The sequence below is a fragment of the Pezoporus flaviventris genome, unplaced genomic scaffold (assembly GCF_033815535.1).
Source record: "Pezoporus flaviventris isolate CSIRO_AGI_PZ_B2104156 unplaced genomic scaffold, CSIRO_AGI_Pfla_v1 ptg000070l, whole genome shotgun sequence".
In the NCBI taxonomy this organism is placed as follows: Eukaryota; Metazoa; Chordata; class Aves; order Psittaciformes; family Psittacidae; genus Pezoporus; species Pezoporus flaviventris.
The window spans coordinates 1,722,448-1,736,548 of record NW_026892618.1 but is presented as its reverse complement, the minus strand read 5'-3'; the positions used below and the strand labels follow the sequence as shown (position 1 = coordinate 1,736,548).

Genomic DNA, 14,101 nt, shown 5'->3' with positions numbered 1-14,101 from the left:
GCATTTCAGACACTTCAGAATACAACAGGATCTGATTAATGCAGGCTTCTCAGCAGCGTCACTCTTGACTTTCAGTGCATTTATACCTATTGGGGTAAAACTCTTCTCTTTCCACTGAATCACTGAATGGTTTCGGTTGGAAGGGACCTTAAACATCGTCTGCTTCTATCTCCCTGCCACAGGCAGTGACACCTTCCACTAGATCAGGTTGTTCCAAGCCCCATCCAACCTGGCCTTGAACACTGCCAGGGATGGGGCAGCCACAGCTTCTCTGGGCAACCTGTGCCAGTGCTTCACCACCCCCACAGCAAAGAATTTCCTCCTAATATCTTATCTAAATCCACCTGTTCCAATTTAAAACCATTGCCCCCTGTCCTATCCCTACATGCCCCTGCAAAATGTCCCTCTCCAGATTCCTTTTAGGCACTCTTTAGGTACTTAAAGGCTTCTCCAAGGTCTCAACAGAATCTTCTCTATGCTGAACAAGCCCAACTCTCTCAGCCTGTCTTCACAGAAGAGGTGTTCCATCACTCTGATCATCTTCATGGCCTCCTCTGGACTCACTCCAACAGGTCCATGTCCCTCTTGTGTTGGGGGGCCCCAGAGCCGGATGCAGTACTGCAGGTGGAGTTTCATGAAAGCAAAGGGGCAGGATCACCTCCTTTGACCTGCTGGCCACGGTACTTTTGGTGCCACCCAGCATACGTCTGGCTTTCTGGGCTGTGATCACACACGGCTGGGTCATCAACCAACACCCCCAAGTCTTTTTCCTCCAGGCTGCTCTCAATCTGTTCTCCACCCAGCCTGTATTTGTGCTTGGGACTACCCCAGTTGATGACTCTGCAGTAATTAAAACTCAAGCAGGTTGTACGCAAAATAGCTGCAATTTCGTCAAAGAAATAGTGATTGAGGAAAGGAATGATAGAGGTTTGTTTCTGCAGCAACTGAAAAGATGCTTCCAAAACCAAGTATAATATACAATGAAATGAAATAAAATAAATCAAGTGCTTTGAATGGAAAAAGAAAAATCAGTTTCAGAAACTGTTACAAGTTTTCTGCTACTATAAATAAAATGGAAGTGAAGCCTGGAGAAATCAGGAAGAAATACACTGTAAGAAATCCTATTCATCACTAATACCAGTAGGATCCATTTTACTAATAGGTGAGCTGTACTTGATCTATAACAAGAATGGAAATTGTTTTGACAACAATATGAGAGCAAGGAACTCTTCTTACAGTTAACTTAAAAGAATTTGTTTGTATTTTAGGTATTTAGTTTCACCCATCAAAATTTTGGTTAGCAAAATTAGACCTATTTTGAATGTTCCAATTTAAAGCAACAATTTATAAATCATGCCATATGTGAGTTATCCATCTGCTCCTTCTAAATAACATCTGTTTCTCACAAGGACAAATTGAAGGATTGCTTTAATTAACAAACAATGGGACAACAGGACTATCAAGAGGGCCCTGTGAAAAATCACAAGCAAAATTAATAAGTAGCATGTTTTGTACACAGAGGGTAATTCCATACTTTGATATTTTCCTTTTCTCAGACTATTAGGATGTAATGGCTACTAATTATAGAAAAAATAAAATTCCCCTACAAATTAAGATAATGTCTTAATTAGAAAACAGACCAAACTTCTTACTCTGTAAGGCCAGAGACAGAAGAGAGAACTTGGAATCAAAAACCAATTAAGACTTGCTCTCATTTCACTGAACTGAATGATTTAATTGTTAAAGTTTCATATTGCAATCTGATTTTCCTGTTTGGTTTTTTTTTGTGTAGAATTTTCATTTAAACTAAAAATAAAGTGTGAAAAGATTCCAAGTTTACCAAGATTCAAATTGCAGGGGTTTGTTCCTTCACAGGGACAATCAAGTATAATCAGTTTTTTCGGTGAGGTTGTATCTCCTCTCCACTTCCCCACCTGGGTAGCTTGCCCTGCCCTGCCAGTTCTCTTGCTCATCCCAGTCAATTATTTTGGAGGATTCTGCTTAGGCTCAACACAATGTTTAGCGGTACAACACTAAAAATTCATTCTAAAGCTGTGTTGCTCCATCTTCTACTGCTGCTGGCACTCAAATACAAAAGCTAAATCTGGAGGATAAGTTACAAGACAATTTCCTTTCAGCTTCCCTGTGAAACAGGGTAATTCACAGACCACCAGAAAAGCTTAGTAGGTCGCTTTTTTAAGACACTTCATCTTTTAAGGAAGTATGGTGTGTATTTGGATTAGCCTTGATACAGAGCCCACTTGCATAAGTGGAAAGGTTTGTTCTGACTTCAGGGAGCCTTGAACTGGGCTCTTTGAGAACAGTAAATTCTTTTACCATCTATCTCCTCCTATTTCATCTACAGAGCCTTGCTTAGATTTCTCTAACACCCTTACATGCAAATAAAAAGTCAGGTACTTCTATTACTGTTATTACCCACATGACTCCTTCCATCTAATCCATTAACTTTTTGAGACATGACAAGCAGGTTAGGACCAGGATATATTTCTCTTTTACAAGAGTTTGTGTTTTGTTTTTTTTTATGTGCAGCACATGAACAGAAAATAGTTAATTTGGGAATTCAGGCTTAAAAAACCAACAAATCAGAACAATTGTGAGCAGAATTCTACAGCTGCAGAGTTTAAATGTGGGCAGATGGCCATGGAAACTGCTTCTTTCCCTATTTTCTTTAAACAGGGCTGCTACTCGGAGTAGTAACACCTTCTCAATATTGCCTTAAGGAAATGCAAGCTTACATCCCAGGAAATGCTTCATGCTTCCAACACTGTGGAAATCTGTGCAGTTTTTCTGTATATACTTTAAATGTGATATTTTTTTCTATTTTGCTTTTATTATTATCTCAAGGTATTTTCCCAACCCAATGTTTTCCTGCAGAATCTGTTACTGTAGTACCTAAAAGGTCTTCCCAGCTAAATTGCATATTTTTGCAGCAGTTGGTAGTGGAATTGACAATCTTATTTATTTATTTATTTGCTTCCTTGCAAACATGACTTTCTGGGAGATATTTAAGCAAATGGCAGCTCTGCAGGGGATGTACTGTACCTGTGCTATTTTATCCTCACATTGCTTTTGGTGCAATGTTGCAGTGTGGTGTGCAAAAGCCATTCAATCCTGAAAAACTAGAATAATAGATAAGGAAAAACACGGATGCATTACAGACTGCCATAACACTGTTCCAGTATCAGATTAAGCACCCCATGGATAGTAATATTGCTGATAATCGACCAAAACATGCATGATAGAAAATCTGAGAGGGCATGAATGTTAGATTGAAGTGAATGTCTTAACTTATTAGGCAAAGTTTTATGGAAAAATACTTCGGATGGCAGAACTTATCTGTTAGACACCATTGGTATTTCTATATTTAATACTAAGTGAATTTTTCACATTCAAAAATATTAGACTGATTAATCTGCACAATCACAAAGATTTAATAGCCCAGTATTATGCACTTTTAAAAACATAGAATTTTTTTCTTATAGTAATGGAAAAATGTAAATAAACCCGGCTATAGTTATACCATGTGACTGTAGAAGACAGATGTGCTTTTTCAGCTGTGCAACAACAAAGAAGTTACAAGTCACTTCATTAATTTTTCCCTCAACTGTATTATAAAACATGAAACTTGTTTTGATGATCGCAAGAATGGCCAAGGGGAAAAATAAACCAAATAATAATATTGAAATAAACCAAGTAATAATATTGAATCACTCTTCCCTGAAAACTATAATCCTTTCTTTCAGTTCACAGCTACTCCCCTACCCTAAATCATTCTCCCCAGCCACAGTAAAATAGGTTTCATTAGAATTTTTTTTTCAGTGGTGTGTGAAATTAGATCCAAACAAAGAGTTACTGTAAAGTGAACCCTGGATGTATTAGAATCCAAATAAAGTTAAATTACCGTATATGTTAAATAAAGTCAGAGTGTACTAAAATGCTTTTTACAATATTTTTAATGTAGGCATCTAAGCTTCACTTTTTTCTGCCCTTCTACAGCATACTAAAATTACTGGTCAGTTTTCTAGTAATCTCAGTGAGTTCAGAGTGAGGAGATCTCTCTCCCTCTATCTCACTACAGTGGTAGATTTTTACGTAGAAAGTTAGCGTCTCCATTTTCCCAACCCTGACTGATATCAGAAGTGATGTTTCAGGAAGTGACAGAAAAGCAATATCAGTTCCACTCTTTCATTTCTCTAAGCTACATCTCCAGAACCCTTTTATTGTATTTAGCATGATTTCACACACCTTGGCAAAAGATCAGCACACAGCTAAATGTCCACAGGAAATTCTGGATGGCAACATACATGGTAAATAGTGTGTAGGTAGGCCTCAAACCATGAATCTTACCAACAGAGACTACAGACGTAGCTCCTTCTCCATCACAACAGAATGAGCTGATTTTTTAAAGGAAAAAAAACAAGCAAACAAACAAACAAAACCCAAATCCAAAATTCCAAATCAAACCGATGGCTAAATGAAAATAATGTAATACTGACACTACTCCCTGAATATTTTCATTAAAATCAATATTATAGTTCATAGAATACCAAATTACATCTTCCCCATTGAGGAACTGCTCACACAATGGCCCTATAATTTATTGGGGGGGGGGAGGGGATGGGCAAGGGGTGTGCATGTGTGTGTACACATACATATGTGAGCAGACATGAAAGCAGAGAATGCAGGAGGCAGAGAAATGTTCTATATCCCAGTGCATATTTTGCAATCAGACTGTACCTGTTCCTCTGCATGCTTGATTTGGAAAGGGGCTGATTGCTCTGTCTATTTCATAGAATCATAGGTTAAGGTTGGATGTTAGGGTTGGAAAGGACCTTAAGATCACCTAGTTCCAACCCTCCTGCTATGGGCAGGGATGACTCGCACTAGGTCATGCTGCCCAAGGCTCTGTCCAACTTGGCCTTGACTATTGCCAGGAATGGAGCATCCACAACTTTTCTGGGCAAGTGCCTCTTCTGCCTCTTCTTCCAGTGCCTCACCACTCTCACAGTAACAAACTTTTTCCTTATATCTAACCTGAACTTCCCCTGTTGAACTTTAAACCAATTGCCTGCTGTCCTACTGCTACAGTCCCTAATGAAGAGTCCCTCTCTGGCACCCTCATAGGTCCTCTTCAGATACTGGAAGGCTGCTATGAGGTCTTCACGCAGCCTTCTCTTCTTCAGGCTGAACAGCCCCAACTTTCTTAGTCTGTCACCATACAAGAGGTGCTCCAGCCCCTTGATCATCCTCATAGATCTTCTCTGGACTTGTTCCAACATTTCCATGTCCTTCTTATGTTGGGAACACCAGAATTTTACACACTACTCCAAGTGAGGTCCTACAAGAGTGAAATATAGGGTCAGGATCACCTCCTTCGACCTGCTGGTCACGCTCCTTTTGATGCAGGCCAGTACATGGTTGGCTTTCTGGGCTGGGAGTGCACACTGAAGCTGGCTCATGCTCAGTTTCTCATCAACCAACACCCCAAGTACCTCTTTGCTGGGCTGCTCTACTCAGGTTGTTAGTGAAAAGAACAGAAGGACCTTACCTTAGTAATATCTGGCCACATCCCATACTCTGTGATGAAGTTGCCTGTTAGGCAGACTTGGTTGCTTATCAGGGTTGGTGCAGGGTTTACAGAACATTAAGGGAAGACAGAAATTTGCTGTGTGCAAGACAAAGAACTGCGTGTGGGGGCAAAAGCCATGCTACTCCATTCTTGAGACTTTCTTTTTACTACTCTGAGTGTGAAGCAGTTTGTGGCTCTGTCTGTGAATGTATGCATAACCCTTCTGTACTAAGAGTCCTGTTAGGACCTCTTTTCAGGCAGTCATCCAGATGCTGCCATGTAGCACAGTCATCCCAGTAAACAAAGGGGAAGCGCATCCGACTTTTACCATGGAGCAAGAGTAGACTATGCATTGCATTTGGGCACTGGGGCATACTATGGTATAAACTCCAGAAGGCTGCCTAGAGGCATATTAACAGAGTTGAATAGCCCCAGGTGAGGGTGCTACCAGTTTCTAGGTTGTCTGGACTTCACAAAGAGTGGAGAAAATGTATAGTCTTTAATCGGCACGTTAGACTTGAAGTATCTCCCCAGTGGTCTGTGTGATATGTTCTCATGATGTTCTCAGATGCATTATGAGGCCAAATTGCACCTCGAGGACATAGCTGCACATGCAATAACAAGACAGTATAAATCCACATTAATATAAAGCATCTTACAAGGGCAGAGTCTATTTTTGTCTTTCTTTTACACCACACAGTACACAGACTCCTTTATAATAGGTGATTGTCATGTAACAACTGTCAAGTTAGGGTATGCAACTCCTACATGTATGCAAGATTCAGACTTCTCTAGGTAGAGCTGTATAAGCAGGGGCTGTTCAGGAAAATGACAGTTTGCTGGCACAGCTGCAAGCAGTAAGTATTCCAACACCATAGCCTCCTAGCAGCCCTGCACCTGCTTCCGTGGGAATGAATGACAACACACTGACTGACTTTTGCACTGCAGAAAACAACACGAAAATCCCTGTAGTAAACAAAAATCAATAGACTGAAATTCCAGTTGTCTTTAATCTTCCCCTTCTTTGTTTTGAAGGGAGTGCATACAAGAAAAAAATGTCAGGGGAAAGCAGATTGATCAGAATTCAACCTGGGGGGTTTACATCAGCTGAAAGTTGCCTTCTGCACCAAGAGAAATCGTAGCAGATTGGTGTGGCTAGAGTAGAAAACACTAAGTAAGAGACAAACCACAAGTGAAGATTTTGTCATTGTAAATAGGTAATCAGTAACAAAGATCTACTTGGTACTTTGGTTCTTTATGAACAAAGTTACTGACATTTGTCTTAAGAAGACAGTCGCCAGAAGTACATGGATGTATCCCAGGTAACAGGCAAGGAGGCCACACAGTATTGATATATAAGCAAATACGTTCTGTTCCCCAACATCAGTGATTACTCTCCTAGCAGTGTTTATAGCCCATGTCAAAGCAAAAAAGCAAAGGTAAAATATCCTTTCCTTTTGGAGTTCTGTAGCAGCAAAAAACTTTTAGTAATGTTTTTCTGTATGTGCAGTTATTCTAATTGCTTCCATCATTAAGCACACCTCAGACTATGTTATTAGACCAGGAACAGTTTGGTGAAGAGTACTTTAAAACTCATTTACTTACTTATGCATATATCCATCTGCGTTCCCTGTTAAGTTCATCTGCATAACAGTCTGAAATTCTGTCTCATTGCAGCAGTATTTAAATACTGTGTTGTTATGGTGACAGCAAAAGATGTAAGATTTATTGTCAGAAAGACGGGGGCAGTGAAAACCAAAGTGGTAGCGGCCTTTGTAGTCCGTATACGGCTCACAGACCCGAAAATGTGCAGACAACACTGTAAAACAAAGAACAATATTGGCTTTGTGAGTCACTTGTGTTATCTGTATGATATAAACTGTCATTTTTCATTGGTTAAGCTTAAACAATTGTCTGATTTCTGAAAAACAGGAATGTTTCAGAACTTTCAACATTATAATATTTAGTATTAAAAGAGTACAATATTTCACCTCTTGTTTTGAGTTTAATTGCAACTGTTTCTGATTACTATTAGTCCTTGTAAGGGAAGAAATGCCCTCTATGTCAGTAAACACAAAAATATTTAGAGAAACGCTTTGATACTGCTGTTCTAAATATATGGATATCCATAAACACTAACAAAGTCCATGTTTAAGTCTCCCGGGATGACTTCATAAAATCAAAAAGTCTGTGCAAAAACTGCAATAAAAGTTTGATTTACAGTTACTGTTCTTGACAGAAAATACCTTCTCTAGTGTAAAGGTCATTCGTTGATAAGGATTATTCTGCCAAAAATAGTAGTTACAAAACAACGTAATAGATCTGAACAACCTTGATTTTTCAAATAGATAGAACTAAAAAAATACAGCTCTTCATGGGAGTTTTTACATTTCTCCTTTATTAAATGCTCATATAAAATGTTTAATACATCTCTGAGAACATCTTTTACAGGAATATGTCACACTGATTTCATCATAACTTTTCTTGGGGGGGGGGGGAGGGGGTGGAATCCTCTCCATATATATCCCTTGAAAATAGACTTGAGGCTGATAGTTGTGCTGCAACAGGCACACTGCGGTTACACCTACATGGTAAGACTGTGGGCAGATGCAAGCTCTCTGACCATACTTTAAGCCTACTGATTGCAAACAGCTCTGAACTGGAAGCCATGCAGTTGTCTTAGCTTTCAAGAGCTAATAAAGCTTGCAGAGGGGCAGGATATAGATCCCTTCTAGTACAAGCATAAGCAACCACACATGACTTCCTGGTTGATCAGAAGAGCCTTATAAGAGACAACATTTGGTTCCACATTCTGCCAACATTTGAACTGATTTATAGTTTATGTTATATAGGCCTTAAGACATCATTTAAGATTACATGTACTATACAGATGACCCAGAAACCTTACACTCTACAGACAGTGAAATATAAAAGTCACTTCTAAATATTCTTGGCAGTGAAATGTTTTTATTCTAATTAGAGAACAAAGACACAGTGATGCTATGGATCACTTCATGAGGTTTCACCAATTAGTAAAGGTTATTCACTTTAAACTGACAGAATTAACCCTTGTAACTTGGTGTATACTTTTTTGTATCAATTTACCAGTACAAGAGATTACAAATAATGACTTGCACGGATTTAGCTTAACTCTATTGAATCCCTCTGCACAGCCCCTGCTGATCTGTAAATGCTTCTATGCACCTTACCCATCTAATCCTTATTTCTTTCTATGTTGCTTGAAAAAGGCTATTCCTAACATTTTGTTTCTCTATTTTATAAAATGCATTAATTTCAAGAATTTCTCACTCTATTTCTGTAAGTCTAGTAAAATTTTAAAGATTGTGACCTTGGAGATTACTTCTTTATTTGTGTGTATAGAGCACAACACAAAACAAAATGAAAACTATTATAAATGTTTTGCATTTATATATATGTGTGTATATATATACACACACACACATTTGCATGCACACAATACACATCTGTCATCATTAACAAAAGAGAAAATCCTTTTGTAGATTCATTCATTCAGGAACTGAAAGTACTAGGAGTATGCTCTTTCTAAAGGAAGATAGATACTGAGAAAACTAGTTACATATGTGTTTTTGGCCTGCCTGGAAAAAAATGTGTTTTCCAAATCTGTGAATGCTATAATCAGCAAAGAAATTGTCTTTTAGACTTAGGTTTCCAAAACCCTCTGTAAGTCTTGCAACAGGATCTGCATGGTCCAACTCTATTGAAAAATCCTCAAAACATGTAATCACATGAACATATATTTGTTTGAACAAGTACTTATTTTCCTGCACCCCTCTTTAATTAACATTACAACAAAGAAAGTGTTCCAGGATTAAGTTTCAAAAAACCTCAGTGGTTGCAGTTAGAAGGGAGGTCATTTGGTGCAACCCCTTTGCTCAAGTAGGGTCACCTAAAGCCTGCTGCCCAGAAGCTTGTCCAGATGGCTTTTGAATTCTCTCCAAGGATGGAGATCTACAACCACCCTAGACAACCTGTGGCAGTGCTCAGTCACCCTCACAGTGAAAAAACTGTTACTTGACGCTCAGAAGGAACCTCCTGCGTTTCAGTTTGTGCCTATTACTTCTGGTCCTGTCACTGAGCACTAAACAAAAGAGACTGGGTCCATCTTCTTTGCATCTCTGCTTCAGGTCTTTACACACATTGGTAAGATTCTCCCTGATACTGAACAGTCCCAGCCCTCTCAGCCTTTACTTATATCAGAGATGCTCCAGTAACATTCATCATTCGGTACATTTTTACTGAACTCTTTCTAGTAGCTCCATCACCTTCCTTGACCTGCTGGCAGTAATTCTACTAAAGGAGCCACAAAGACAAAGAGATTTCCAGGCAGCTGGCCCCCGACATATACTGGTGCCTGACACTGTTACTCCACCAGAAAATGCAGGACTTAGTACTTCCCCTTGTTAAACTTCATAAGGCTCCTGTCAGCCCATTTCTCCAGCCTGTTCAGGTCCCTCTGGGTAGCAGCACAACCCTATGGCACATCAGCCACTCTTCTCACTTCTCTATCAACAGGAACCATTTGTGTTTGTTTTTTTTTCTCCCCACCTTCTCTGGTGTTCTCCGTATCCAGCCGAAAGATAACTTTCACTGAACCTACAGATTTCTTAGCAGAATTAGATGGCTTAATGTATGTACTACTTCAGTTGCAGCCACAGAGAAAATATTACTGATCTGATCAGTTTGACAGTTCTCAGGTTTTAGCCATCCTGACTTACACCTTCTTAGTTGGAGTACCTGCACTTTGATTATATCAGCTGCTCCTACGGAAGAAAGTTTTCTTCTTTGATAGATGGAGCGTAACACAAATTTTATCATGCGGCTATCGACAGAATCATAACTTTTTTTCAAGACTGTTAAGCTGGCACAGGTGAACAGCAGTCCTGAAAGGTTATTCCTGACCTGTATATACATCTAGTGCATCTTATGAGAATTAAAACTCATTCTTTCTGTTTCATAAGCAAACAATACTTCCGAAATTCTGAATCAATCAATCAATCCATCAATAATTCTGTAATTATTCAGTGGTCTGAGAGAGATATTGTATTGTAAGAATGCACTACAGGACTATAGGACCCTAAGAAATTTAGCTTGCTCATCACCACAAAGTGGTTTTCTTCACAGCACATGGAAACTGACCCCCAATTTCTAGATGGGTCCTTTGTCTATTCTAAAAGGAAAACAAACCCCAGACTTCTTTGGGGATGAAACTGGGGGAAGGATTACTGCAGAATGAAAGGAGAATGAAGATAATGTCAGGTCAGAGGAGGAGTGATGTCTGTAATAAAATGCCCTAAGTAAATCCTTATATAGTAAAATGTATGTCAGTGATGAAAATAAATGCACAAATAAGAGCATAACATGATGACTGAGTTACAGTCTGAATTTGGTAGAGAGTGTGTGGTGGGTTAATCCTAGTAGGCAGCTAAACACCACACAGCTCCTTGCTCACTCCCCCTCCCAGTGGGATGGGTGAGAGAATCAGAAGGGCAAAACAAGAAATTTTGGAGGTTGAGGTAAAGACTGTTTAATAAATGAAAAAGGAAAACCACCCGAACAACCCCAAAACAATAAACCCCCATTCCCCCCCAAAAAAAAAAACCAACCAACCCAGAAGTGATGCCAAAGCACTCGCTCACTACCAGCAGACTGATAGCCAAACCAGTCCCTGAACAATTTCTTTATGAACTCCAACCTAGTTTTATTGCTGACGTGCTGTTACATGTTACAGAATATCACTTCTGCCAGTTTGGGTCAGCTGTGCCTGCTGAGTCCCCTGCCAGGCTCTTGCCCACACCAGCCTCCTCACTGGGGTGCACAATAAGAAACAGAAGCAGCTTTGGCCCTGTGTAAGGACTGTTCAGCAGTACCAAAATTACTGATGTGTTACCGGCACTGTTTTGGTCACCAATCTGAAAGACAGCGCCATTTGGGCTGCCCTGAAAAAAATTAACCCCACACCATCCAGACCTAGTACACAGTGAAAAAAAAACCTATTAGTTTATTGTAACCCGTGTAATTTTACTTGCTGTATTTCCTTCTCTGAGAATCAAAGACCCAATAAACAAAGTAGGTTTTTTAATGTATTTTTCCTGAAAATAACTTTACTTAAATCCTGAGGATTAAAAAGCCTTATTTCTACATGCGAAAGTATTGTACCTGAAAAGCTCTTAAGTTGCCTGTTGCAGAGATGGCAGCTGTTTCTGAAGTGGAGCTGCAAGTGCAAATTCTCATATTAGTTTTAAAAAATATTATTAAACAGGTCAGTGATATGGATGCCTGTATCTGTTCCTACTAATTTTGAGAGGACGATAGTCTGCCATGCTTCAAAAGACTGATTAAAGCTCATTGTAGTATTTATCTACTCTACCTTAAAAAATAAACAGCCAGTGCACATCAAACTGTTACTTCCCTCTGTGTTCACAGTTACGGATATGCATAATGTTGATTAAATTTTTAATTTAGCTACTAAATTTTTAAAGCCCCAAAGCTTTCAGAACGGCTGGTCTGTATAAACTTTCCATATGGATCCACAAAAATATTCACTTGCATGCAATATACTTCACACAATGCCAATCATTTGAGAGCCTCTTGCTAATTCTGCTCTATGAACTCTCATTTCTGACTTCAAAGAAAAAATACTGTAATGTGCAAATAATCTGACAATTTTTGCTTGTTAATATAAGCCTTGCTGTCATCCCTGTTTTTACGAATGTGTTTCAATCCATTACGTGAATGTAAGGATGAACATTACTGCAAAACAAATCTAAGAGTTAATGGTCAGAAGGGTTATTCATCTGGCATGACTGCATGCTGCTCCTCTCACATTCCTGTGTAGCTATTACAACTGTTAAGTTTTCACAAATCCTAAAAATGCACACCATTTATGGTACTGAAATAAAATCAGTCTGAAGTTTCAGTACTCTCAATCCAATTTCATCTTTTTTTTTTTTTTCAAATGAAGCCATGGCCTCCCTGTTCTGAACTGAAACCTTTCTTTTCAGTCTTATTTGTCCCTGCTCTGAGATCATTCTAGCCAGAAAAGTGCATTTCTTCCCTAAAAGCACAGCTAAAGCTGCCAAACTGCAACCTCATTGTGAGCCATGACCTTGGTATCTGACCACACCTCTGCTCCACTGCTTCTCTCCTTTTCTAACACTATGAAGACTGGACTCTTGAGAACAGCTGCCCTGGGAACTTTTCTGTTACTCATGCCTTTACTTTCATTCTGTTTGTGGAGCGAATGAAAGTTACACCTCCAATTGTTAAGTGCGATTTCCAGCCATGCATACAGATTTTAGAAATTTAGTATTAAGACTGTGAATCTTAGTGTATCAAAGACTTGGAAGTAAAGCATGACCTTATAGACTTAAGTCTAAATCTAGAGAACTCAGAAGGAGTCTTGCCAGTAGATTTGCATTTCAGCTCAAAGTCATGTCCGTATTATTTCAGAGAGAGTAGCTTCCAATAGAAACAGCAGTTTCAAATAGTACTTCAGAGACAGTACTTCTCTTCTAAGAGGAGAAACAAACAAACAAACAAACAAACAAACAAACAAACAAAAACCAAACCCAAAACACTGGTTTATGTTTGGGTTGTATCAGGAATAGGTGCCTATATACAAGTATGTATATATATCAGCAGCTGACTACTTTTATTTGCACACAGGATGTAATCATAGTGTCCCATTCAACTGGAAGATAGGTATTTATATCATCTTGAAGAAAACGGTTGAGAAGTGGGGTCTCGGGAGGTCTCTAGTTAAGTCCCCTATAAAGGGTAGTAAAGGTATAAAAACTTAACAGAAATGAACAAAAGGGATTGGAGCAGCTGGAGAAGTTTTGCGATGTTTGATCACTGGGATACATTTACTGAAGTCTTCCTGAATAATTGACTTCATTCATGAACCAGGGGAATAACTTTCTGAACTGACTTTAACCTGGAAAAAAGCGAAGAAGCTGGTATAACCCCTGTGACTGCTTCCATTAGTGGAGGAGTGTAGTTACACAACTAGGGATACAAAGCCATACATAGGGGCATCAGTGGAAGGACTCTAAAGGAAAATAGTGTTTTAAGATTAGTCTACTTGATAATATTATAACCCTGTTATCAAAAGGAGTGTGGCAGTTACAGCCAAATAATGACCTATCATTAGCAAGAATCAACTTGAATGCTTCTAAACAAGCAATGAGACTGTGACAACAAAACTCACACTTGAACTAATTGACAAGAATCTAACCCTGCATACAAAGTACTAATACCTTTTTCTGGAGCACAAGGATACTTTAAGATGCATAATACCTGGTAAAGGTTTTGGTGTGGTGGTTAGGTATGCAATGTAGTAGAAGTGAATAAGGAACAGTGATGGGAAAAACAATCTTCTGGGATCAAAAGTGCTTCAAGAATTGAGGATAAAAGAGGTTGTACTTACAGTTAAAAACTCACAAGATCAAATCCATTTGGGCTATTTTT

The 14,101-nt window shown here is 39.0% G+C and overlaps 1 protein-coding gene across 4 annotated transcripts in view; it reads right to left on the bottom strand.

Annotated features, from left to right (window-relative positions):
• The window catches only part of SHISAL1 (shisa like 1), a 103,709-nt gene that overhangs the window by 27,800 nt on the left and 61,808 nt on the right, over window positions 1-14,101 (bottom strand). For all 4 annotated transcript variants that reach the window (XM_061472055.1, XM_061472054.1, XM_061472053.1 and 1 more), the window contains exon 3: window positions 7,196-7,409. In XM_061472055.1, coding sequence (XP_061328039.1) covers window positions 7,196-7,409 — 214 coding nt within the window. The remainder of the gene's footprint in view (window positions 1-7,195; window positions 7,410-14,101) is intronic.